At 33.6% G+C, this 27,287-nt stretch overlaps 5 protein-coding genes across 7 annotated transcripts; 3 read left to right on the top strand and 2 right to left on the bottom strand.

Moving 5' to 3' along the window:
- Positions 1 to 6,550: 6,550 nt before the first annotated feature.
- Positions 6,551 to 10,064, top strand: LOC18052228 (indole-3-glycerol phosphate synthase, chloroplastic). Its single transcript, XM_006447762.2, has 10 exons — positions 6,551 to 6,970; positions 7,279 to 7,539; positions 7,625 to 7,801; positions 8,089 to 8,163; positions 8,264 to 8,308; positions 8,443 to 8,607; positions 8,851 to 8,929; positions 9,084 to 9,166; positions 9,277 to 9,345; positions 9,670 to 10,064. The coding sequence occupies exons 1-10, from the start codon at positions 6,812 to 6,814 to the stop codon at positions 9,751 to 9,753; spliced, it is 1,197 nt and encodes a 398-aa protein (XP_006447825.1). The 5' UTR covers positions 6,551 to 6,811; the 3' UTR covers positions 9,754 to 10,064.
- Positions 10,065 to 10,511: 447 nt separating this feature from the next.
- Positions 10,512 to 13,214, top strand: LOC18052227. Its single transcript, XM_006447760.2, has 6 exons — positions 10,512 to 11,103; positions 11,548 to 11,739; positions 11,966 to 12,014; positions 12,148 to 12,433; positions 12,590 to 12,665; positions 12,759 to 13,214. The coding sequence occupies exons 1-6, from the start codon at positions 10,789 to 10,791 to the stop codon at positions 12,948 to 12,950; spliced, it is 1,110 nt and encodes a 369-aa protein (XP_006447823.1). The 5' UTR covers positions 10,512 to 10,788; the 3' UTR covers positions 12,951 to 13,214.
- A 474-nt stretch (positions 13,215 to 13,688) lies between these two features.
- LOC18052226 (transmembrane emp24 domain-containing protein p24beta2) lies at positions 13,689 to 14,515 on the top strand. Its single transcript, XM_024190891.1, has 4 exons — positions 13,689 to 13,740; positions 13,826 to 13,905; positions 14,018 to 14,122; positions 14,216 to 14,515. The coding sequence occupies exons 1-4, from the start codon at positions 13,689 to 13,691 to the stop codon at positions 14,513 to 14,515; spliced, it is 537 nt and encodes a 178-aa protein (XP_024046659.1).
- Positions 14,516 to 14,729: 214 nt separating this feature from the next.
- On the bottom strand, positions 14,730 to 17,415 carry LOC18052225 (RPM1-interacting protein 4). Of its 3 annotated transcripts, none has more exons than XM_024191166.1 (4): positions 17,026 to 17,415; positions 16,443 to 16,924; positions 16,084 to 16,266; positions 14,730 to 15,180 (listed from the first exon to the last, which is right to left on the bottom strand). In XM_024191166.1, the coding sequence occupies exons 2-4, from the start codon at positions 16,485 to 16,487 to the stop codon at positions 15,136 to 15,138; spliced, it is 273 nt and encodes a 90-aa protein (XP_024046934.1). In that variant the 5' UTR covers positions 16,488 to 16,924; positions 17,026 to 17,415; the 3' UTR covers positions 14,730 to 15,135. The 3 variants fall into 3 exon arrangements, with proteins under 3 accessions (XP_024046934.1, XP_024046935.1, XP_006447821.1); XM_024191167.1 differs by having other exon boundaries at positions 16,443 to 16,868; XM_006447758.2 differs by lacking the exon at positions 16,443 to 16,924 and having other exon boundaries at positions 17,026 to 17,401.
- Positions 17,416 to 21,182: 3,767 nt separating this feature from the next.
- On the bottom strand, positions 21,183 to 25,669 carry LOC18052224 (acetyl-CoA acetyltransferase, cytosolic 1). Its single transcript, XM_006447756.2, has 15 exons — positions 25,562 to 25,669; positions 24,480 to 24,539; positions 24,151 to 24,249; positions 23,840 to 24,013; positions 23,616 to 23,721; positions 23,398 to 23,536; positions 23,227 to 23,304; positions 23,075 to 23,140; positions 22,740 to 22,825; positions 22,229 to 22,328; positions 21,949 to 22,059; positions 21,820 to 21,861; positions 21,603 to 21,689; positions 21,417 to 21,521; positions 21,183 to 21,324 (listed from the first exon to the last, which is right to left on the bottom strand). The coding sequence occupies exons 2-14, from the start codon at positions 24,517 to 24,519 to the stop codon at positions 21,432 to 21,434; spliced, it is 1,218 nt and encodes a 405-aa protein (XP_006447819.1). The 5' UTR covers positions 24,520 to 24,539; positions 25,562 to 25,669; the 3' UTR covers positions 21,183 to 21,324; positions 21,417 to 21,431.
- Between the last annotated feature and the right edge of the window lie 1,618 nt (positions 25,670 to 27,287).

The following is a 27,287-nucleotide window of genomic DNA, read 5'->3' as shown; positions in this document are numbered from 1 at the left end:
GACTTGGAAACTTACCTTTCTCAACGGTCATTGCCAAGGTCTGAACTGAAGAAGCAAGTTGTCCCACTATCTTCTCAAGGCTTGAAACTGATTGGGCTTGTGAATTGAAGCCTGCTCTCAACTCATTTCGTAGTCCATCAATGGTGCGGTTCTGTTGCTCAATCGTGGAGTGAGTAACATTCTTGAAATTCTGGAATGCATCCTCCCATGGTCTGGGCTGAGTGTAGCTCTGGTTCTGATTGTATGGTCTAAATGGTGGCTAAGAGGCTTGAGGATTTTGTGGAATTGGTGGAGCTGGAGCTGCTGGTCCGTTCTGTTGGAATCCTTGAGACCATGAAAAATTGGGGTGGTCTCTCCATCCAGGGTTATATGTGTTGGAGTATAGGTTGTAATTCGATGGTTTTCTCATTACACCTATGACATTGGCTTGATATGAGTATGAGTCATGGTCATGTGGCTCTGTTGATTTAGCAGTCGATAACGATGCTATTTGTCGAGAGAGACCTTCAATTATCGCTTTGACTTCTTTAATTTCTGAACTTGACTCGCCAATGTGAACCTCATTTACTCCTTTAATTCTTCTAGTATTCCTGAGTGATCGACTCCATTATTGGGAATTATCCGCTTGTCGCTGGAAGAATTCCCAAATCTCTGATGCACTTTTTGACATTAGCTCTCCTCCACTTGTTGCCATTAGCCATTCTTGCACATTCGGCAATAATCCCTCCAAAAAGTATTGGCATTGGTGCCATTTCTCATACCCATGATGTGGACACTTCAAGAGTAGCCCATTGAATCGCTCCCATATTTCGAAAAATTGCTCGTCCTCTCTTTGGGTAAACTCCGAGATTTCCCTGCGAATAGCATTGGTTTTATGCACTGGGAAATATTTATTCAAAAATTTTGTAACTATTTGTTCCCATGATGTGATGCTATTAGTAGGCAAAGTATTTAACCATGAACGGGCTCTATCTTTTAAAGAAAATGGGAATAATCTGAGTTTAACATCATCGTCTGAAAATTTTTCATATTTAAAAGTTTGACAAATGGCATGAAAATCATTCAGATGATTATATGGATCCTCATTTTCTAGGCCATAAAATGTGGGAAGACAATTTAGCACACTAGGTTTTAGTTCAAAGCTCCTAGCAGCTACATTAGGGTATTTTATGCATGATGTGCTCAAATTAGCTAAAGGACTGAAGTAGTCCTTAAATGGCCTCTCCTGTGGTTGCAAATCCATTTTATTTTTTATTTGTTTGTGTGTGCGAAGTGTTTTTTCTAGTTCAAGGTCTATAGGTTCAAGATTATGTAATAATGACCTACGACCATACATGCAAAACAAATAAAATGAAAATAAAGATGGGAACAAAACAAATAAAAATAAATAAGAGGGAGAAATTATGATACTAACCTTATTGCGCTATTAAAACCTTTCTATAAAAATACACAAAAATAAATACGTGAAATAAATTAACTAAAAATTAAATTAATAAATTAAAAAAAATTACAAAGAAAAATAAATTGAAAATTAAATCACATAATTTTAAAGAAGAGAAAAAGAAAAGAAATACTAACCTTTAAATGTAGATTCACTTTTTTTTAATTAAAAAAATAGAAGAAAACAAATAAAAGAAATTATTAAAAAAAATTTAATTCTATGAATTAAAATTACTTACCTCCCCGGCAACGGCGCCAAAAACTTGTTGTGCAAATTTTACTGTACTCGCAAACGCACGAATCTATTGTAGTATAGACTAATGGTGACGAGTGTCGATCCCACGAGGAGGTGGATTTTAATTGTGTAGAATTAATTTTGTAAATGGGTGATTGGATTTGTGGTGGAAATGATTTGGAATATACTAAAACTTAAATTAAAATGGCAAGAATAAATTCTATTAAAATGACGTACTTGGGTATCTGGATCCGTATCAACATGCATCATGGGCTAAATAATCCGTATTAATGCCAATTAAATCATGAGGGGGGAATCCACACCTCATGAACCACGCTCTAATCAATATGGTGCTAAGGGCTTATCGTGCCAAATAATAATAACCTTATACTAGAGGGCCGGTGAAACCAAGGCGGTACTAGACAAGATTAGTATTATTTGTTGACGAGAAGTCAAAACATCCACAAAAACTAGAGGGGAAGAGAAAATAAATTTACCAAATAAAGCCCATGACACATGTTGAGACTTCAACTTCAACCCAAGCTTGAAAGAAAATTAGCCACTCATAATTGAACTAGGGGCAAAATGGAAATTTATTAAAATACGAAGAAAATACAAGATGGAGAAGGAATTACAGAAAATGGATCCCAAAAATGGATTCAGAGATATCAAATTAGGGGGGAGAGGCCCCCTTTTTATAGATACATCAAGTAAATCATGGCCATCGGATTAAAACCAGTTTGGACGCTCAAGATTGCGCCACGTCATCAGTCAACAGTACGCGGTTTGACCACGTAGATGAATAGTAACACGGTTTGACCCGGATGAACAGTAACGCGGTTTGACTCGGATGAACAATAACGCGGTTTGGTTGAAAATAATCCTGTGTGATGCATGTACCGTACGCGAGATTTTTCATCCACTGATATGCTGTCACGTCACCATCAACAGTACATAAGAATTTTAGTTCAACAGGATCGTCACACCTCATCAGTCAATGCCATATCATCGGTCAATGCCACGTCATCGATCCGTCTATGTGAACAGTATTGTGAACAGTAACGTATATAGTACCGTACACATGAATAGTACCGTACATATGAATAGTGCCATTTTTCCTTTTATGCTCCTCTTAAGGTTTTCGACCGTCCTGAGTTCAAAAGTGATGTCCGTTTTGCCGTCTGATCTCTCCTTTATTGTGAAATGACTATAATGCCCCTAAAATACATAAAATACTTAATTAAAATAAAACACATGTAATTAAATCACAAGAAGGTTAAATACATAAAAGTAAGGGTTGTTAGTAAGACTTGAAATGTAAAATGACGGTTTTCTCCTTTATAAATATGCATTTTCTAACACTCAACACATACATCGATAACTTTCGTCTCCAAAATAGATAATTTGTTTGTTTATATAATCTACAACGTTATATTAAACAAAAATTCATGTTAGACATCAAGATTGAATATAAATATTAAGTACATATGATGAAACTATAAAAAAAAAAATTAACTTATTGGTAACTTAATAATTATAGCATAATAATGAGAGCTTTAATTAGTGTGGACATTTCCATCACCTATTGAGTGATTGATTTTTCCTCATATCCTTTCAAAGAAATTAGAGACATCAAGATGAATCTAATCAACAAGATGAGAGTTATTGAATAAATTAATCTCAATATTTCCTTTGTTTTTCTTAGATGCTTGGTAGAAGTCTAATAAATATTTATCTATAAGGCATGTGCATGATCAATGTCCTTTTCCTTCAAATCAATACAAATTTCTTCATTACCATTTCTAGTATTTTTATTTTTACACTATAGTCCTTATTATGTCTCTCATAAACATTCCATTTCTGGTGGCATCTATTATTGTTGCTTCGTTGTACTGAGTGCCCCTGACCACCACGGAGTAATAACTATGCTCTTTCTTGCCTCCTAATTACGTCCATTACTGGCACACGTATTTGCATTCACTTCTAGGAATGGTTGAAAGCAAGTTGGATGTAATTCATGATTAATTAGGAGTTCATTATTTTGTTCAACAATAAAAAGAGATACTATCACCTCATACTATTTCCGGTATCGACGCTTCGGGTATTTTTCTTGGAGGATTACATTTGATGCATAAAAGTTAGAGAGTATCTTTTAAAATCATAATTGAAAACTTGGTTTTGACTTTTAATGAGATTAAAATTTTAGATTCTTATCAAGTTATCTTTATGACAAGCTTCAGGCTACAATAATAGTATTGAAAGACAAATATATGCAAGAACAAAATATTAATTTATTGAAATTAAAATAATTTGATAGCCTGTTAAACCAGTCATGTAAGCCAAAAAAAAAAAATTAAACAAGCAATATTATAAAATAATAATATAAATGGTATCATAGAATAACCATATAAATTGAAATTGTTATAAATAATTAAATGACCAACCATATAAAAACATAATAATAGTGCACAAAAGACATAAGTATAAATAAACACAAATAGAAAAATTAAATGACTCACATCAAATCAATTGTAATAAATATATAAGGTAATCAATATTATAATGAATTTTTATTTCGTACTTGTAAATTTTTAGTTTTTTTTTAGTACCTCTTATATTATTTTACATATTTTACTTTTTATTTACAAGTTTTAGGCATAATCTACAAAATTTAAATTTATTTTACAATAAATGTTGATTTACAAATTTTATGTTACATCTATAAGTTTTAGTTGTGTTTACCAATAATACAATAATTTATTACTCTATTGTTAATTTTCTTATTTTTCCTTCCATTTACAAGTCTCATATTACATTTACATAATTTATGTTTTATTTTATATTTAATGTTGATTTACAAGTCTTAAATTATAATTGTTAATTTTTTTGTTTCGTTTACCAATAGTATACTAATTTACCACTCTAATGTTAATTTACTTGTTTTACCTTCCTTTTGCAAATCATGCACTTCATTTATTTAATTTATGTTTTACTTTGCTCTTAATGTTGATTTACAAGTTTTACCTTATATTTGTAAGTTTTTATTTTGTTTACCAATGATATGCCAATCTACCATTCTATTGTTAATTTACTTGTTTACCTTGAATTTATAATTATTATGTTCCGTTAACTTAGTTTATGTTTTAATTTACACTTAATGTTGATTTATAAATTTTATATTATATTTATAAAATTTTCTTTTATTTACCAATGATATACTAATTTATCATTCTCATGTTAATTTATTTTTTTTACCTTCTGTTTATGAGTCTTATATTCCATTTACTTAATATATGTTTTATTTTACACTTACGAGGTGTTTTTTTATTTTTTCAAAATCCAAATAAATTTGAATTAGTCTGGATTCTGAATAGAGTGTAATATCTAAATCTGAATGACATTTATCTTTTATTTGAATTTTTGAAAATAAGTATTAAGTTGTTCTTTTTTTAACTTCAAATATGAAAATTAGTACTATTACATTTGTACCCTTAACAAAGAATGAAATCTCAATGAATATAAATAAGATAGTATTTTATCATAATATAAATTACTTTTGAGTGAATATATAGCCCTTTAATATTCAAAATTAGAACATGTTAATAAATTTTATTGTATTTATGAAGTTTATATTAAAAAAATTCATACAAATTATAAAGATAAATAAAGCTAACTTAAAAAAAAAAAGATAGAAATAATAATGATAACAACACTATATTATCACAAGTTACAAAGACGAATAGTAATACCAATTTGTAAGTTTATTTAGGTAAAGATGAAAATAAATTAATTATTTAGGTATATTTTACTTTGGAGAATATGTTTTAGTAATATCATTCAAACTTTTTAAATTAAATAAAAAGCTAAAAAAATTAGTTTAATGACTTAATGACTGAAAATTTTCATTAAATTGAAAAAATAAACAGATTTAATGAGTTAATTTATTGAAATTAAGTCAATTAAATTATTAAGTTGAAAAAACAAACGACTGTTGATTTATAAGATTTATATTAAGTTGAAAAGTCTTATGTTTTGTTTAGATAGATTATGATTAACTGCAGTATCATAAAAGATTAGACTGTAGTTGAAGGATATGATATCATAGTTAAAAAAAGATTTGTATGATCATTTCTAAAATCAATAGAATCTATGTGATCATCACAATAAATGTTAGAACTTTAATGTCTTTTTTCCTTTAATGTGTATATATTCTAATATTTCTTAATAAATATTTGGTCAAAACAAATATCATATCATTTGAGATACTATCTTAACTAGATTGTGAATATGATAATACTCTTTCATAGATGACATTATGTGTTGATCATGACAGAAAGCTCTGAAAATTGATCATGTCCGAACTTACTTATTCCGAATCAGCTCTGCTGCCAGCTCTTATTTATGGTCAAAAAATGATTAAAAAAAAAGCTTTTTATTTGGTGGTCAAATAAAATGTGCTTGAATACTCGACTGACTGCAATTTTCACTTTCATTTAATTACGAATTATATTGCTATTTATCTGTGATACAAAATTTTGGCTACAATAATAATATTAAAAAATAAATATATACGTAAGAATAAATATTAATTTATTAAAATTAAAATAAATTAACAGACGGTTAAACCACTCGTATTAACAAAAAAATTATAATATAACCAGTATTTTAGAACAATCATATAAATTAAAATTATTATAAATAATTAAATTGACAACATAATATATTAACAACATAAAAACATAATAATAAAATATAAAAGAAATAAATATAAATAATCACCAAAGTGTAAAAATTAAATGGTTCTCACGTCAAAAATCAACTATCGTACCCACATTGGAAGAGGTATTATTTTCCTTGTCAAAGTGAAACTTGAAACTTCAGTGGCGAAGTAGTCAATGGTTTACAACATTGAAATAGAAAATAAAAATGCAACCAACCAACGTTATCTTATAGTTTTATTCTTAGGAATTATAGGAAATAATTTGTGTTTCAGGAGCACTTAATCTACTCTACACCCGGCAGCATTATATCTCCGCCACCAAACTCCGAAAATCTCCCGGCACCAAAATCTCCAAAACCTTAAAAGAAGGAAGTCGCGGCCTTGGCTTAGGGATTCACAGACATAAAAGAGTAAAAATGGAGGGCTTGGTTTATCCTAAAACGACACCCCGGATTTTGTTTCCAACGCTGAATCGCAGACCCAGTAAGTTTTCAATCGTACGGTCCATTCCGGCCTCCGCAATGGACGCGCACAGACGAAACGGTGTCGGTTTCACGCCCGTTCGAGCTCAAAAGGTAACCTTTTTCGTGATGATTATGATTAATTGATGATGATGATGCAAAGAGTTCTTTTTTCATGTACTAAAAAACTGCATCGAGTGTGCTACTCTTGAAATCGTAAAACAAAAAATTATTTTCTCTTAGTGGGACTTGCAAATGTAAAATGTATGGTAATTAACTGCCCGTTTTTTATTTTGGCCTGTCTGATAGCTAGTGAATATATTCCACTGTTGATGTGGAGTAAAAGTTACATCCACTCTATCCGGAACGCGCCCTCAGATTATTTGCTTTGGAGCTAAAAGATGTTGTAATTCTGTTTGTAGGCTGAGACCAAGGATGGGTCGGCTACAATTTCCTCAGTGATGGAAGATGCTGAAACTGCACTTAAAGCTAAAGAGTGGGAAGTGGGGATGCTGATAAATGAAGTCGCTGCTAGCCAGGGTATAAAAATTAGGAGACGTCCACCGACAGGGCCCCCTTTGCACTATGTGGGACCTTTTCAGTTCCGGATACAGAATGAGGGCAATACACCTCGTAACATTTTGGAGGAGATCGTATGGCACAAGGACGTGGAAGTTTCTCAAGTAATCTCTCAACTTTATTTCTAATTATGTTTTTTCTTTTGATTATTTTGATGAGCGTTGACATTTATGCTAAACTCCTTTTCAGTTAAAACAGAGGAGGCCATTATCTATGCTCAAAAATGCCCTTGACAATGCTCCTCCAGCTAGAGATTTCATTGGAGCTCTTATGGCTGCCAATCAACGAACTGGACTTCCTGCTCTGATTGCTGAAGTAAAGAAGGCTTCTCCGAGCAGAGGAATCCTAAGAGAGGATTTTGATCCAGTAAGTATGCATGTTCTATAATTTTGCCCTTAATTGCCATCCCATCCAATTATTGTAGCTGAATTTGATATTGTTGAAAATTGAAATATAGTACTCACTACCTATACTCAATTCAAATTGTTCCTTGTATATTCTAGAGCCCACAAATGTAATGAGTTTTGACCTTGTCTAAGCATCTAGGCCTCCTCCAACTGTTGTTCTTTCTCTATCATGCCCACCGGCATATACATGTAGGTTTTATTTTTATTTATTTATTTTTTCTCTTGTCTGAAACTTTCTTGTGATAGGTTGAAATTGCCCGATCTTATGAGAAAGGTGGAGCAGCATGTCTCAGTATTTTGACAGATGAAAAGTATTTTAAGGTAAGTTTATCTTTTAGAGCAGTCATGTGCTTAAATTTTGATATAAATGCTCAAATGATTGTTTGCTTCCTCTAACATGTTTCTGTTCTTAACAATTAAGGGAAGCTTTGAAAACTTGGAGGCTGTAAGGAGTGCAGGAGTGAAGGTGTGTTTTTTTATCTTGTATTCCTGTCTGTGTTTTTAGCTTTGTCCATCTTCTCGTACGACAGTTAATAGTATCAGTTATGGTTCTAATATTTTTAGGATAAGTTATGGTTCTAATGCCCGTCACGATTGCAGTGCCCCCTATTGTGCAAAGAATTCATTGTAGACGCATGGCAGATCTACTATGCCCGAACTAAAGGTGCAGATGCAGTTCTTCTGATCGCTGCTGTTTTGCCTGATCTTGATATCAGATACATGACTAAGATCTGCAAGATGCTTGGTTTGACTGCACTTGTTGAGGTTTGAATGGGGCTTCTTTTATCATTTGTTTGATTCCCATAACTATTCCTTCAACTGGCAGTGTCTGAGATCACTATTTTATGCTTGAGTATATATCCTAGTTGTAAAACATTAATTAGTTGCTGGTTCTCTATCATTATGAAGATGAGAGACTATGGTTGGTTCTTTAGTCTCCTCATCATTACTGCATAAAGTGGTCACAAATTGGATATTAAATACTCCACCTGCCTTGGTTCATTCCAGGTTCATGACGAGAGGGAAATGGATCGTGTTCTTGGAATTGAGGGGATTGAACTTATTGGTATTAACAATCGGAACCTTGGTATGCTTTTTTAACTTTTATAAAAATTGATTTATTTGTGGAACTTATGATCCTTGTACCTTGTTTGGCCCTCTTAAGTATCTTTATAAATTGACTCAGGATAGACTTACCCATCCTGGCTTACTAGCAATTTCTATTGTTTCTTATCCCACAGAGACGTTTGAGGTTGATATTAGTAACACAAAGAAACTTCTTGAAGGAGAGCGTGGTGAAATAATCCGTCAAAAGAACATAATTGTAAGTGGTCCTTTTACCAGATAAGACTTATTCACGAAACAGATGTTTTGTGCGGGCCATCTTCTCATATATTTTCTTCATTTTGGATTCCTTACTTTTGACATTTTCAGGTGGTTGGTGAATCTGGGCTATTTACTCCCGATGATATCGCATACGTACAAGAAGCTGGTGTTAAAGCTGTAAGCTTTTTCACCTTACTACATATTCCTCCTTACATGCTAAATTCCAAGTTCCACACATTATTTTGACATTAAACATAGACTTCATTTCATTTGAAACCTAGATGTATGTAATTCCTCAGCCATGTGGTTCTTCAACAAATGACGTGTGATATGAGTGTCCCTTTAATGCATTAGTTAACTTTTGCTCCGCAAACATACTTGCTAAAACAGTAGCATATGTTATGTAAATTAGATGAGAAAAACTTAACAGAAATGCATCTTAGAATCTGCAATCAATTATCAGTACATGTGTGGGAATAAAGTTTTGTTGCCCTCTTGCAGGTTCTGGTTGGGGAGTCAATAGTGAAGCAAGACGACCCCGGGAAGGGAATAACTGGACTTTTTGGAAAAGACATTTCTGTATGAGCTCCTATTTTATTGTTTCTCAGAATGTACGGGTGAATGTTATTCAGATGGAAGATGAATAAAGTCACCTTTTGATCGATCGATTAAATATACCGTCCCCCTTATTGTATTCTATAGCCTTATTTCCTTTTCCTTTTGAATTTTGTAACTTTCACTAGTGAACTGGAATAATGTATTGTATCTGATAGTAATGGTATTGTTGTATGGATTGAGAATAATAAAAGAGAACTGTGGTCTCTGCATTTTACCTGCTAGTTCCCCCCAAGGAAAAAAGGGGGACGATCAGAATATGCGAGATTTGTTTGGTTTGTAACCTAAAAGAAAGCTTCAAAGTGATAGTTACAGTCGGAAGATTCAAAATTTAAAGCTGCTGTTGATGTTAAATGCAACCTCCTGGCCGCACTTAATTCCATTTGCCGTTCGTTATGAGGGAGGTCAATTAATTCCATGCTCTCTTCTTTATGAACTAATTAAGTCGGTCACTTCTTACGATAAGCTATCAGGAGATTAGTCAGTTCGTATTACCGACCATACAATAAAATCAATCATAGCGTCTGTTTTAATTAATTACTAATATTTTTTTAATTATCATTATTAATGAAGATGAATGTACATGCGACAAAACTTTATTAGATGATGCATGCATGTTCCGATTACATTTACACGTTTGATTTTTGGCCTAGACCAATCCTTACTTAAGCTTTTGACATCATTTGAGAGCTGGGGCTTTAATAATGATCAGCAGAGGGGCCAAAAAAATGGTGGGGCTCGAATGACAAACGAAGTCTCATATATTATTCTCAAAAATAACAAATACCAAAAGTTCTTTTCAATCATTATCATCACGAGCTCCTGTCACGTGTCAGAACAGTGCACCAATTTTTTCGTTTCCTTTTCCATCTCCTTGTATCCAGTTTTGTTCATGGTTTCGTTTTGCTTCTCACAAACACACGCAGGTGGTGGACATTGGATAAGCACACGAGAAAGAAAGGTGAGTTCAATTATCTCCCGACATTGACCAACACCGTTGATTGGATGTCGGCGGCGGCGGAGAGTGAGTTGGAGTTCCGGGCGGAAGGGGACGACGCGTGGTACAGCGTGCTGGTCGGCGCTCAAGGCGAGAGGCTGACGATAAAGTACGTGGGGTTTTCGGATAACCTGGACGAAGTGTTCGAGGCCAGCAGGTTCGAGAGCTTCGAGGAGTTGAAGGAGTTTGAAGGGAGGTTCCGTCCGGTGTCGGTACAGTTACAGGACGAGGAATGCTCCAAGGCCGTCGAGGGCTTGCCGGTTTGCGCCTCCCACTCTTTCAACGGCTTCGACCTTCGCTTCTACGACGCCGTTATGGAACACGTTAGTATTTTACTTCTCTCTGCCACTCTCTTGTTTCAAAAGATCTTTTTTTCCTCTTTTTTTTGACCATTTTGCTGCACTGAAATTGGATGATAAAAATGTGATCTTTTTTGGGTTAAAATGTTAAAGGCTCCCCCCCCCCCCCCTTCTCTTCTGTCACGATCTCCCTCTCTGAGGGAGAGACCTTTATCTAATTATCTGAAACTAGCCGAACCCAGTTTTAGGATTTTCTGTTCCTCAAGCCGAATGAAGTGTTTGTGCATGTCAATGAGTCAACATTGACTTTTAATTGAGTGATGTGTTGTGATCCTGGTAACTATTTGGTGTTGTTCGACTGGATTAATGTTTAGATGATTCCTTCTTGTTGGAGGGAATTTCATATGGGAATGAAATGATAAATTTCCATTTTCAACCCCGTTCCGGAAAACAATATGCTTCTTGCAGGTGATTACTGAAAGGCATTCTAGAGCAAAGGGGGAAGAAGAGTGTTTGTGCACCTTCGTACTTGTTTGGCAGCATGGCCCCGGTGCCGGCATTATGATGGAGAAGAAGATTGAAAACATATGCCTCGTCCAGTCTAAGGAGAAACCCGATCGAAATGTGGCTTTATTTCTGGAGAGAGCAAAGGAGAAAATTGTAAGTACCACTGCTAGATTTCAACTTCTAAGTTCTATCTGCTATATTACATCCTTTGGTGGTAATGCTTGCAATAAAGAAAATAGTAGCTAGTTGTTTAGCTGTCGTGTCTAATGCAGGCAAGTCAATTTTGTATATGGTGTTCTAGAATTGCTCGAGTACAATCTGTTTTCACTAGCAAGCGTTCATTTAGAGCAATAATTGATGTTTTTTCCACTTATTGCAGGGTAAAAAGTGTGCCAAGCGGTCGGTCAGTCAAATTCATCCGTCTGAAGGTTTGTCCCCATGCTTTAAAGACCCAACTCTTTTATCAAAATGTTGTGCTCCTGATAGTGACTTCCAATTTAAGACTTCTATGAAAGGACATCTCATTAACCATTTAACTTCTTTCCATTTTCTAAAAGGTAGGTTGGGCTGAAGATATTAATGAAATCAACAGGCAAGATGCTGATCTTGGAGGAGCAGACAATTACTTGATATTAATTGAGAACTTGGAGAAAGATTTATCTCCTTCAACAATTACTGAATTCATTCACCAACAGACTTCAATAGTATCTCAATCATATGTTTTCGCAAGTTCGTCAAAGGAGTCGTATGCTCGAGGAGCAATTGTGTTGAATACTCATAAAGATCTTCAAGTTTTATGTAAATTTTTTAATAACCCAGGACATATCATCATATCCTCTAGAGGAAGGTAAGCGATGCCGTGCAAGTATGATGCTAATTTCCTCTTTGTCTAACAGCTCCCATTTAATACTTTAAGATATTTTTGAGAGCCATCAAGAACCTGCTCTGTTTGGATTTACGGATTCTATATTTCTGCTTTAATCACTGCCTGCATTGCCTGCAGGCCGTGGGTGGTGGCCAGAAACATCTTGTGGCGTGATATATCAGCGCCAACTGGGACTTGTATGCTTAAATCTCAGGTTAGCTATTGTTAACTTTTTTTAATTCAACATCAGATATGATGGCATGATGCTTCTTTGTGAAACTTGATTTTGATGGATTACATTTTGCAGAAGAAACTACAGAATGGCAATGCTGGGATTAGCCATGAATTGAAGCTTGCTTATTCTGGAACTGAGGAGTTCAAGAAAGCAAAGTTGCTGAGGGACTTACACGCGGAATTTACTTTTCATTTAGAGCGACTACACAAGAGGCTGGCAACAGAGGAGAAGAAGATCTTGCAGCCATCCCCTGCTTCTGTATAGCTGCTGACAATGGAACCCGCATGTTTGTGTTGTACAGATACAAGTGCTGTATGGGGGGAGGAATTAGTCACCGACTTTTTGGTGTACAGTCTGCTCAATCTACTACATAGAAACTTATTAGTAAAAGATAAAAAAAAAAAAGGACCAGTTTTTTGATGGGTCAAAAATAGCGTTTGTAAAGTTACTAATGAGTAATGTCAATGCGACCAAACTCACCAGATAATAATAGGATACACGAAGTAGCAGCTTTTGATTGTCTTGGCAGTTCTCGTGTTACCATCAAATTGAAGTATTATCGTATTCTAAATTTTCTTCTTATCATTATTTGGATTTAATCTTTAAATGAATGTTCTCATCCAGTTCAATTATGTCATATGAACTTTATTTTAAAATGAATTACTTATGGCAGTGATAATGACAATAAGAGAGAATTTCAACAACCGATGCTGCTTAATTGGATAATCCCATCAAATTGAAGAACGCATTTAAAGACTGATTATTAAATGAAAAGCGACATCGTTTAGACTTTAGAGTTCCAAATGGAAGTTTGCCTCGGTCAACACTCACAACTGAAACTGTATCCTAAAGAAAACAAATATATTACAACTTCTAAACCGCTGGTGTTAGTTATCAAATACACTTCTGACAAATCAGCCACTCTCTTGGCTCTCATGTTATGACATATCTTCAAGTCTGAGACATTAAAATTATTAATCTAGAGATAAATCACAGATTGATATGGACACATTTCGGTGCTTGAAGCATGTGGTACTAATGATAATGCTGGTGGGTATGCTGAGTTTTGTGAGGATTACACAAGGCATAAGATTTGAAATAGACACAGAAGAATGTGTCTCATAATGTTGAATGTGAAGGTGACACTCTTCATTGTTCTTTTGTTGTCGTTAAGGCTGATAATCCATGGCATTACTCTGATGAAGGTGTTGAACTCACTGTATGTATCATTCTATTTGTTTTCCTTTAGCTTTGTTTTATTTTTCAGGTTTCATTGTCCATTATCTTGCACGGATCACTGATCATTTTTAAATGCTCGTTGAGATTATCAGGTGACGGGACCTTCTGATGAACGTGTTCGTGACTTTGACCGCAGGAGCACTGCAACGTTCGAGTTTGTGCTCACTATGCTTACGACGATCAGCATGCCAAAGACGGTGAGAACGAAACAATCTTCCTTCCTTTCTTCTTTCGCTCACTGATGATTTTTGTGAATATCTGCAGAGCATATTAATCCCATATTGGATCAGATAGCAAAGCTGGAGGAAGCACTTTACGACATTCACTTTCAACAGCATTGGTTTGATGCTCAGACCGAACGCCAATCCATAGGTAACAACTTTACACTCATTTCCGCTAATCCTGATAAAATCTGGAAACATTCATTGATCAATGGATTTAACTTGACTGGTAAAGTGAATAAAACAATGAGCCGGAGAGCAATCTACAAAGCGATGCTTGGATCCTTTTTCCTTATCACGGCTAGTTTTCTCCAAATCCATCTTTTGAAGCGCTTGTTTGACCGAAAACAAGGACTATCAAGAGCTTAGAGTGCAATGCATGTTCATTTATTATAACACGACAAGCTGGAGGTTTTGATTTCCATGTCTCTGTGCCTGCTTTGGTAGCTAGTCCCATTCATATTAGTAAGTTTCTCTACATGATGTGTGCCAAGGCAACTGTCTGTAGATCGTTTACATGTCTTTCTTTTTCATGCTTCAATCTTCTCTTTTGGGGAATAAAGTGCCAGATAATTCATCAATGGAAGGAAATTAACTGGTCGCCTGCAGCAAATTAGGAAACCAGTATTCTTGGAGAACCATTCTAATATGACCATTTGGCACAAGTACACAGATTCATACAGAAAATCACATTCACTTGAAACAATAGAGAGGAGAATTTTCACAGAGAAAAAGAGTCAATGCATGAAAAACTGAATGAAGGGGAGTAGTGGAACCCGAGCAAGGACTTATCACAAACATAAAATATAGTTCTTTTATAATATTCTTCCGTAGGATCGCACCATCACCAAAGCTTAAATTCACAACAAACAGATTCCAGTAGGACCTATCATAGCTTCTGATAAGCTCCAGTCTTCCGGATCTTACATCGTGGCTGGACATAGATATATGAAGCTTTTCTTGCAAAGCTCTTAAAAGATAAGAGCTTCCTATGATTCTGCACGGGCAGCTTGCATGCAGCAAAACCATTTTTTCTGCAAATCAATGCATTTGCAAACATCAAAATAAGTAGACTGGTCAACCTTAGAATATGGTACATGTGTGCTGTTTTCATTTCAAAAGGGCATATACTAACAATAAACAATAACCATTTATGTTACTTCATATATTCATCTTTCATAACCACCTTCCAAAAATGGAAACAATAGCCAGCCAATTGGATATCCATCAAGCCACACTAATTTTCTGTCATAAAAGTATATGGCAAGCAATATAGTATTAGTTCTAAATACACAGGGTGGGTACTGGTAAGATATATGTATTGTCATAACATAGTATGTCTCAAATACTGTAACTGTGACGCCACGTATTTCCATAATGTTTTTCAGTAAAATTTGAATGTAAAGCATTTTCCTGCATAAAGGACATGGTCTGTTGATGAATATCATTTGAAGTGGGAGATGGTACTGATTCAGGAGAAACTAGGAGAAAGCCATCTAGAAATAATTTGGCCATGAGAAGTATACACATACATTAGAATCAACTGAAATGTCACACCCCCCCCCCCCCCCAAAAAAAAAAGATAATGAGCAAAAACTAAGATTTGTTCTGACATGGGTGCAATCCTAGCGTAAAGACTGTATTTTAGAAACAAAACACAAACATGAGAAGTGAGTAATGGGAAATTGAGGGTGATAAGCTATAATTTCAAATAATATGAGTGAGTTAATAAGAAGGTACTGTATCACGATATTACTCTGCTTTGAAGTTGGAACTAAAAGTTAGATTGCAAATTCTTTAATTTGATCACTGGTGTACCAAAACATTTTCTTGAGGTATTCAACAACTTCATAAAACTTAAACTGAATCATTAAATTGGTGGAGATTCTAATCAAACAGCAACAAAAATAAGGTATTAGGAGATAGTGGCAACTTACAGACTGAGGCTTTCCAAGTACAGCTCCATGTTTAAATTGAGAATCATCCTTCACTGGTGAGTCAGGTTTGCCACCAGTCTTTTTCTCATTTCTTGCCTTGTTGAAAATAACAGTGAATCCCTCCGCTGATGCTGGATCGTTCACATCCCATTCACCAAACTTTGGCAATGGTCCACCTTTCTCCTGTAGATATTAAAATTTCACTGAGAGGTCACACATATCAGAAGGAAACTTGCCATAAATAAAAAATCGATAGGAATGGCAGCAGAAAAATCTACATAAACACTAAAGCCCTGAATTTTGACAATTTCTCTAGAAACATAAACATAAGTTAGCCAAAAAGCGGATGGGCACTTAACATGCATTGAAACAGACGCATCAACAGAGGAAACCAAGGAATTCATCCGAGAAATCAATAAATGATGTAACAAAACCCAACTTGTCACAAAGAAAAAAATAAAAGTTCCTCAAAAAACTATCATTCCATCTCCACGCCAGCAGCACAATATGCCCAGCTAGCATAAAGAATAGCCTCAGTACAAAGACATATCTACTTTTAGTTTCCTAATACCGCATAAAAACTTTTTTTAAAGTACCCTGTTGGCAGAACTTCCAATATTTGCATTCATATACCAAAAGAGAAAGCAAAAAAAATCAAGACACTCAACCAACAAGCACCAAATTGAAGCAAATAAATTACAGGGTAGAAATAAGCAACAACCAATCACATCTGAGCTCATCAATCTTCAAAGGATCATGTGGGGTGTTGAATTAAATCCATTCAGCTGAAAGTAAACGAGCTTATTAAAGACACATAAGCTACTGCACAAACCCACAAGCTCTAAAAGGAAACAAAACAGTAATCAGCCAAAGGCAATAAAAGGGGGGGAAAAAAGAATTTTTTTTTTTTGTTTGTTTTCCATAAATCGAAAAAGAGCTTACAGCCATGGGGGTTGAGGAGAAAGATTTGAGAGGGGAACTTCGAAGTCGTTTTTCGTTGATGCTTGCTGCGTTTTAAGCTATTGAGTTTGGCGTGTCCGCTTTGTTCTTCAATTGATAATGAAGAAGAAAAAGGAAAAAAAGAAAGAGAAAATATTTTTGTAAGAGAGAGGGAGAGTGGGTCCAATGGGCCAAGGACAAGACATGTTGTTGTAAGAATGGAAAGGGTGGATTCCCAGGGCCCACTTTTTTGAATGAATGAATGACTTCAACGGTGTTTGGTTCTTCCAGCTAAGCTTTTCGTGCATAATGCATTTTGCAATTCCGTGGGAGCCATGATCTGATGGGATCAGGTTCTTGGTAAGGTAATGTGCAACGTTGGAAAAGTGATAAAATCAGATCCTTACGATCATTTGTATGAAAAAGTTTTTCGACTTTTGACAAAAGCCGAAAACCTGTTTGCTGTTCGATTTGGTCAATATGTTAAATTACTTCGAAGTTTTGAAGATTTTTAATAATTTCTAATGTATTTAAAGGTTATTTCACACTAAAGGATCACTGGAGCCGACTTTCTGAGCTTAACGTGACGACATGATTACTTAACAGCAATCCATGCAGATAAGTTCGAGCAGCTCGTGATATTAATGTGTCTTTCGACGCATTTCCAGGTAGAGGTGGCCCCGGACGGTACAAGCACGTTCTGGTAGACCACGCGGCACGACACGATACGTACGTGAGTTGTGTTAGGTTTAAATTTTAAGCACGTGGATCTTAAAAATACGACATAATTAGAGATATGATAAAGCACAACACGCAATGAACGCGTTTCATTTTTTAATAAAAGTAAACTTAAAATTTTATAATTTTATAAATAACTTAAAATTAAATTTTTTAATATATTTTATTAGCTCAAATTTTTTAAATTTATTTAATTCTTAGTTTCAAAAAAATTATAATTGATTTATATTTATAATTTATTAAATAAATAACTGATATCATGATTTTAATAAATAAAATTATATATATCATGATTTTATAAATATGTATTAATATTATTATAAATTATGATATATGACTCTACGTAATTCCAAGTTAACAATTAAGTTAACCCTTAAAAAAATTATTATTATTGTTGTTGTTAATTACCAAAAAAGAATTATAATACCATAGAGTCAAACTTAACAACTAATATTATATTCTCTTATTATTATTAATTTTTTATTATTGAATATGAACTTGAGTTTTTAATTTTTTATTTTATTAAATTTAAATAAAGGCACATGGGTCCAAACAAAGTACATAAACTTAAAAAAAATAAGTCAATAACTTAGCATACGCTCTTAAAAAAAAAAAAAATTTAGTGGACTATTTTTCCTAGGCACAACACGGCACGGCCCACAGTATGACAGGTGTAGACATGGCACGACATGACACGAAACGAATAATGGGTACGGCTCGACATGAGCACGAGCACACGTGGACTTCCTTTAATAGGCCTGGGCCGACAGGGCACTGTCTGTTGGCCATCTCTATTCCCAGGTTTAAATCATTTAAATCATCCAGATCATCCCAATATTGATGGGCTCAATCCTTCGTGGAGATTTATTAGTCGGGCTTGATGGGCTTAATTGTTCATAGAGCTATATTATCTTTTTCGGGATTTGATTCAATATTTCTCAAACTATAGTACCACTTATTTAACTCGTGGCCTTCGTCGCGACTCAAACTCAAGGATTACAAGTCTTTATGTTGCAAGGTGAGTACTATTGAGCTATGATGAAAAATTACTGTAGTTTAGAAGTTAAGTTGATTTAATCTATTACTTGTATGATGAAAATTTATAAGATATTTATTATTTTTTTCAAAATTATTATTTGAATATTTTATTTACTATATACTATTAATTTTTATTTTATAGTTATAGTTTTTTCCACTACATCGCACTAGGAAATATGACCTTAACCTTTAAGCTATTTTTAATAAATAAAATACTAAAGATTTATTTTTTCACGATAATATTATGTTATGAGCTCTTTTGTGACATTGGTTTTATGTGAAATTCTATTTGGCACACCTATTATGCCATAATATCTCTAACGAAAAAATGCATGAAAAAAGTACTTAAACAATTAAACTTCCTATATATTTGTATTCACAGTCTCATTTTCACCTTTTTTTCTTTTTGACATATTATGCTCGGTTAAATTCTCTCTACCAATAAATCTTAGTATTAACAAATTTCTTAGATTCACTACCAATTTTAAATCTACAACTTAAAAAAAGAAAAGAAAATTATCTCTGTACCACTTTTTTTTTTGTCACATATACATTTAACCACCACAAAATTGTGGCATATCTTTATTTTTAAACTTGTATCAAATAACCACTTTGATACTAAAAGTAACCATTCTATCCCTAAATGAATTAAAAGACTATTTTCTTCCACAAAATTTTGAAAAATATAAAAATTATAATTATAAGAATACCCCTAAATTCATTAAAATAAATAAATCTAAAATATTTAAGATGATAATTTTTACATAAAATAATAATTATAAAAATAACATCTTGTAATTATACTTTTTTTGTATTTGTAATTTCATTTAATTTTTTTTAATTAAATTAAGTATAGGAAGTTTACAAAAATTAAAATGAAGAGAAAAGCTCTCTATAATTATTGCAAACTTTCCAATAATTAATATTAAGAAACTTCCCTATACAAATTAAATGAAATTATGATTACAAAAAATTAACATGATAATTTTTAAATGAAATTATATTTATAAAAAATTAACATATTGAATTTAAGATTGATTTATTTTATTAAATTTAGGAATATTCTATAATTATGAATTTTTTTATTTTTCAAAATTTTGTAGAATAAAATGGTCTTTTAATTTATTTAAAGATAAAATAGTCATTTTTTTTTGTGTTAAAGTAGTTAATTGATTACAAACTTAAAAATAAAGATGGCGCAAAGTACATGTCAAGATTTTGTAGTAGTTAAATATATATCTGACCAAAAAAAAAAAAAAAAGACAGTGCAGAAATAATTTCTCAAAAAAAAAAAAATCTACAAAGATATCTAGTTAACATCTCTATGCAAAGACTTCATTAATATCAATCACAAGCATAGAAAGCTGTTGGTTTTTAGTTTTATCTGATCCTACCTCTGACGTTTTTCATGAAATTAAAATCCTATATATTCTTCTATTAACTAGCTTTTGGATTGGTCATGGCTCACAAGCCTTATAGATTATGTTATCATCTATTTTTATCCGTCTGCCTATACCCGAAGCTTGCGAACCAAAATAAAATGAAAAGCATGTTCTTGTTGGTGAATTATCGAAGAGAGAAAGAGTTGGGTTTTAAAATTATTTTTGTGGTTGTAGACCGAAAATAAAACTATACTACGGCAATGATTCAATTTGAGGTCATTTTGAAATTTTTAAGAGCTTGTTGAGTAATTATTTAATTTTAATATTTTCTCATCGAGTATCTTAACTAAAAAAGTGTTTAAAGAGTTTATTAAGAATGTAAATAACCTCACCCTATTCCGTATTCCTCATGCATAGTGACATACAATATTGAGAAAATCTTTGAGTCTCCAATTTTAAACTAAATGTATTATCAGATTGTGTGATTATAGAATTGTATTTTGGTAAAGATGCCTCGATTTTAACTTAAATGGAGAAAAAAAAGAAGAAGAGAGATCACTTATTTCATGACGTTCTTGTTTTACGCACAAGCTTAAATGTTGTAACTACCCATTAGGCAATGTCTGGTGCATCGATGACACAACTTAGCTTCCCAATTATTGATAGTCTCATGAGGCTTCTCTACATGTAACGTGTGGATTTTTTTTTTTTTTTTTTTTAATAGGATGCAACATGTGGATTGGATTGAGAGTGATTTTTGCGCACGTTTGCTGGGTCATTTGCTACTGGAGAGCAGTATGGATCTGTTTTGAATCACGGATAACGATTATAAATAAATTGTGTTTCTAAAAATTTAGTAGCAATGGTGTTTGATGTTGCACGCAATTACTTTCAATTGTTAGTTACATACAATAGCACGATTATCATCAAAGTTCATACCATTTAATTCACACGTACGCGCACACATATATAAAATGAAAGAGACAGAGAGAGACAGAGAGAGAGCAAAGCCAGAAAATTATTATCTTTTTATTGAAGACGAAAGCACATATGAAAAAGAAACGGAGATACAATTGCACAACACCCCACCCTAATGGGCCATAATTATACTCCACAAGAAGGGTGCAACCTCGTTGATAATAATCTGTAGCAAAGAGAAGTTGCAGTCATGTTAATCATAGCCTAACTATGCCTATGTGCTCATGTAAATTTTAAATGAATATGCATGAGACTTACCCGAACAGAAAAGGCTTACACAAGCTCTACAACAAGTGCCGATGCACCTCCTCCTCCGTTGCAAACGCCACCAACACCGTATTTCCCGTTTTTCTGCCTAAGTACCTGCAGTAACATTTCGTTAAATGATGATGGAAAGAAAACAATCTTTACACGATGATGCAATAGATGTTTTTGAGAACATACCCCCAAAAGTGTGACCAAGATACGAGCTCCGCTGCAGCCCAGAGGATGTCCCAAAGCTACTGCTCCACCATGGACATTAACCTTGTCCTGTAAGCAGGATCAGAAAAAGATCTTGATTAATAAATGAACAATTTTGAAAACTTGCATATGCTCATGCATAGGCAGAGAAAACATGAGCAAATGCACAGAGAATCAACTTTTGAGGCGGAGAACTCACAGGATTTAGTCCAAGCAATTTCTGGTTTGCAAGGGCGACGACCTACAAAAACCAATTTGGTAATTCAAGATACAGCAATCCCCAAAATTGGTAGAGAAACCACATTAACAATTAGCAATAAAATCTTACAGCAAAGGCCTCATTTATTTCGTAACAGTCAACTTGAGAAGCCTCCAAGCCAGCATTTGAAATGGCTTTAGGTATGGCTAGGGCTGGAGCTGTCGTAAACATCTCTGGTGCCTGAAAAGTAAACACGTATGAACATCACATGACATGAAGCTTGAAACTAAAATAGATAATAAAAGTAAAAATAGAAATGACTAGTATGAGAAACAGTCATCTACTGCTCACAATATTTTAGTGTGCTAGGCACCATAACTACTTTTTTTCTACATATATGGAAATGTACCTGAGCAGCATCAGCATATCCTGTGATCTTGGCGATCACTTGCAAACCCAGCTTAAGTACCTTCTCTCCACTGACTAGAACTAATGCTGCAGCTCCATCACTGTCAATAAGAGCAATTGTACCTTCAGTAGGAGGTTGGTTTCAAGTCCTTGTAGGACTCAAATAACCAAAATTGTGAGAAACTGCATATGCTTTAATGGATGAAATTTTAAAGTTGTTTGAGGATAATCAGTTTCTCCTGAGAAAGACTAGGGAACAAAATGATTACAAATTCTTAATAGAAAGACTAGGGAACAAAATGATTACAAGTTCTTAATAGCTTCATGATACAAAGGAGCAAGTTTCTAACATGATTATAACTAGGGCAAGCCAGTACATGGAGGTTGTTGCAACATGACTATGAAATGAATAAACATCTCATAGGTAAATTTCAAAAGCTTTTGTGTGTAAGTTTAAAAAGCAATAATCTCGGAGTTTGAAGTCAAATTTTTGACCCTGTTTCGGGATTGACCTTATACTAGAGGCATTGCCAGCCGTAACAGTTCCTCCATTCTCCTTGAAACTTGGTCGAAGCTTCCTCAATTTTGCCGGGTCAAACTGGTATAAAATAAAAGCAACATGTGCAACATCATTAAGCAGGAAGTTGGAAAAACAATTCCAAATGCAAACTGAAGGTAGTTTAACCGGCAGTTGCAAGTTTGCCAAAAGGAAATTATTATAGCCAACTTGCTACAAAAACATCAATCTCAATGGAGGTAAAAAATACGTATCATATCATTGGAATCAGCAGATTGAAGATAACACTGTGTGAATACACTTATGCATCTGAATTTACATAATATTTACCTTGCCTAAACCTTCATCCTTATCAACAATGGTTGATGGTTTTCCCCTTCCCGCAGAAACTTCAACCTGCATTGCATTAGATTCAGTATGCAAATATGTAGAACAAAACCTGACATAGCATCACTTAAACTAAATATAACTAGATGTCTCACTGGAACAATTTCCCATGCAAAGGCACCAGCATCTTGGGCAGCAATACCACGCTCAAAGCTCAGAACAGCAAAGTCATCCTGCAGAAATCATGAAGATATGAATCATGAGTTGTAAATGCAAGATTAGTAGCCTTCTACAGATGAAATTCAAGAATCGGAGAAATCCAATACCTGATTCTCCCTTGTTATTGAATGTTGTTCAGCACAAAGTTCAGCACAAGTTCCCATGCTACAATCATTATAAACATCCCATAATCCATCTTTAAGCATTCCATCAACCAGAGAATCATGTCCAAGTCGAGACCCCTTTCTGCATGCAAGTACAAAATCAGAAATCTGTAACTGAGTTCCACTTTTGGGGAGAAAAAAGGGGAGGGAGGGATATAAACCTCGCTTCTGCCAAATATTTAGGTGCGTTAGACATGCTTTCCATTCCTCCAGCCACAATGACATCATTGATCCCCAACTGGATACTCTGTGATGCAAGCATTATAGCTGCAATGACCAACAAAATGCCAACAGATGTTAAGATGAATTCCCAAACAATAAAAAATAGAAAATAAAACCCAAGAGAGAATGGGAGAGGAAAAAGAAAAGACTTCTTTCATGTTACCTTTCAGCCTGGATGCACAAACTTTGTTAACAGTAGTACAGACCACTGAATTCGGAATTCCTGCACCCAATGCAGCCTGTCTAGCAGGAGCCTGTCCTAGATTTGCACTGAGAACATTACCAAAGAAAACTTCTTGTACAAGTGATGGATCAACATTTGCTCTCTTAAGAGCAGCTGTAGGTGACAAAAAGTAACAATTAAAAACGAATGAGTTAGAATCTTACATTAAAGATACAGAATGAGAGAAAGAAAGAGAAATAGAATAATATTTCAGTATTTGGCTTGAAGAAAATAAAAGGTTTCGTTCCAACCTTCAATAGCGATAGATCCAAGCTTGGTAGCAGATAAGGAAGATAGAGTACCAAGAAATCCACCCATTGGTGTACGAGCAACCCCGACAATACAAACATCTGTATAACATAAAGAGAGAAGATTGAAAAATTGGCAAGCACACTACCTTTTAGAACTGAAAGTTATAAATTTAGTATCCTAATATTTTCTTACTATCCATGTAAGTATGAGAGCAAAAACAAATCATTTCGTTAAAAATTTTGATATTAACATAGCACTTTTTTGCTCACAAATATAAGCAATTATGGACTAATCTAACTACAATCATCAACATGCTTTGAAACAACACCTCTAGGCTTTATCGAATCAGATGCTGCCGCTGGAGCCATTTGTCAATGCCAATCACGATCTGTACAAATTTATTTCACTTATGGTTAGTCAAATAAATGAGGCAGTATGGAAAAGATACTAGATGTAGTTCTAGTGCACAGTCTCAATAACCCAAGAAGGAAGCTTTCACTAGAGAGGAAAAGATCTCAATTGAGAAATTACTGAATATTATTGACGAAAACTGTGTAAAGAACCTAAAATCACAAGCACAAATACACAATACATATGAACCAACAAGAAAACATAAAGCAACCCTAATTAAACCAGAAAAAAGAAATTAGACTTTGACTCTACTTATCCTAAATCAATAAAGAAGTGGGTACCTCTCAAAAAATAAATAAAAAAGTAGGTACAGAACAAAATACGTAAACTCAGATAACTAAGCACAATTCATATGAACGGATAAAACAGGAAAGATCTTGCTTATTATAGGATCCATAATAACTGCATGAAGACAGTAGAAACATTAAATAAATAAATAAACTATATTTTCACTCTTTCTTTTTTCCAAAAAAACCAAAAAATTAAAAAAGAAGTTAATAATTAGGAAATAAATTACCAAAAAAAAAAGAAGAGATTTGAAGAAATCGTTTAAAATCAGATCGCATATAGACTAATCTAATCATGAAGAATATTACGTTAGTAATTGGATTTGGTAAATCTCTGTTAATATTTGAATTCGCATTTACAGTAGCGTAAATAAATAATTGCCAAATTAAATTAAATAATAGTTCTAAAGTAGATAAAATGCGTAACTAACAACTAACTATCCAATTTCAAACCGTCATTTGACTACCGAGAAAATGTAGGAAAAACAGAAAAAATAAAATATCTTCTGCATTTTCGTCTTCCCTCAGTTTTCTCACCAACCAAACAGAATTTTCAAAAACGAACGGAACATAAACATTAAAATCAGCTAAATCTAAGTTGAAGAAACAAATAATTAAACATCTAGCACTTTTTTTTTTAGCTTTTTCATTTGAATTACTTCAATAATAGGGGTCAAAAAAACAAAAAAAAAAACTCCATCATGGAATTTACCTGCGAGATTCAGAGTGAGTGTGGATCACGTGAGGAGGAGATGGTTTTTGCGGGTGGAAGCGCAGAAATGTCGTGCTGAGGAAATGGCGAAGAGTTGTTCTGAACTTCTGATTATATAGAGGCCGCGGAATGTCCGAGCACGTGTCTCGCGCACAGGTGTGTATTTACTAATTTAGCCTTTTGGAGACACTTTGTTCATTTTCATTAACAAAAATTTAGAAAAAAGTAAAACGAAATATCCGGAGGATGAGTCTTTAAATACACAAGTAACCAAATTTTTGGGGAAAAAAATTTTAAACAACAACTTGTTAAAATATTTTTTAAATTTGTGGTATCTTCATTCAAATTAAGCAAGATTACTTATACTGTCACGTATTATAACTTTTGAATTTATAATTGTAATGGTTGACGTGAAATTATTGATTGGATTATTTTTTATTATTTCTTAATTATCTTTTACAGAAAAATTTATATGGAATGATATTATCCGAAATTAGTTATTTTTTATAAAAAAATTTATGTGGAGTGATCTCATCTCAGTTATCAAATAAATAAGTTATACATATTTTAAGTTATTTTTTTCTTAATAAATATATATACATGTGACATCTATTTATTGACGAATAAACAAATATGTGATATACGACTCATATAAATTTTTTTTCTCCTAATTTTTAGATGCGGGGTTTGGAAATATGGGAACCATAAATGGTATTTCAAAGGGGGCTGCATTTAGTGTGTGAGGGTTGGAGGTTGCATTATTTGGAATAAGATTGCTTGTCCCATAAATTCATAATGCATTATCCAATTGGAGGTACAAAAACGTAAATGAACAAAGCATTTTAGTTAACCGTTAGTCACCAAACGGCAGCGTATCGAATCGTACTTGGCCGGATTGGCATTCATGCTGACGAGATTCTACGGCATGTCCATTTCATCAGCAGCGTCAGCGTGGTGGGCGATAACATCAACGTGCATTTTTTTTGGCTTCGAAGAAAAAACAAAACCTAACAGGCTAACACGTGGCAATATATCCAACGCACCGCATCTTTAATACAATTCCAAAATGGGATTTATATATTTTTAAGATTCCATATTTACAAAATTATTTAATACAACACAATGTCACATAATTAATTTATTAGTCCAAATTAATTCATATTTCATTGAACAAATTAATATTTGAGAAAATTTTAGGAGAATTAATGAAAATTAACGGCTCATTTCATCATATTTAAGAATCATTCAACTAACTCAAGTTTGTTAAATCATCGTCAATTGAATTATCCTCTCCATAAATAAGAACGCAAAAAATTTTGAGACGAGTCCTGATCAACACTATAGCAATGAGCGTAACTTAAAAATATTTTTTAAAAATAAATAAAATGAAACAACTTGAACGAAGAATAGAAAAAATATACTCAACATTCAAAATGTGGCTTAGTTAATTTTACAATAGTTGACTCTGTTCTATTTTCAACTTCACATATTGGAATCAAAGTAGTAATATTAATATTAAATTCAACTTTCAGCAACTTCCTACGCACTCAATTAGTGGACAAGCCAAGTTGGTGGACATTACGCAGTCTACTGAGTACTGATTCAGACGTTAGCTTGAGGATTTCAACAGTTTGAGCCCCAAAAAAAAAAAAATCGTTTTTTATACTATGTATATACTAAATTCATCTTAAAAGAAATAATTAAGGTCACAATTATTTATCTCTTT

Source organism: Citrus clementina, unplaced genomic scaffold (assembly GCF_000493195.1).
Source record: "Citrus clementina cultivar Clemenules unplaced genomic scaffold, Citrus_clementina_v1.0 scaffold_2, whole genome shotgun sequence".
In the NCBI taxonomy this organism is placed as follows: domain Eukaryota; kingdom Viridiplantae; phylum Streptophyta; class Magnoliopsida; order Sapindales; family Rutaceae; genus Citrus; species Citrus x clementina.
The sequence above is the reverse complement of the archived record's forward strand: the minus strand, read 5'-3'. Positions and strand labels throughout refer to the sequence as shown.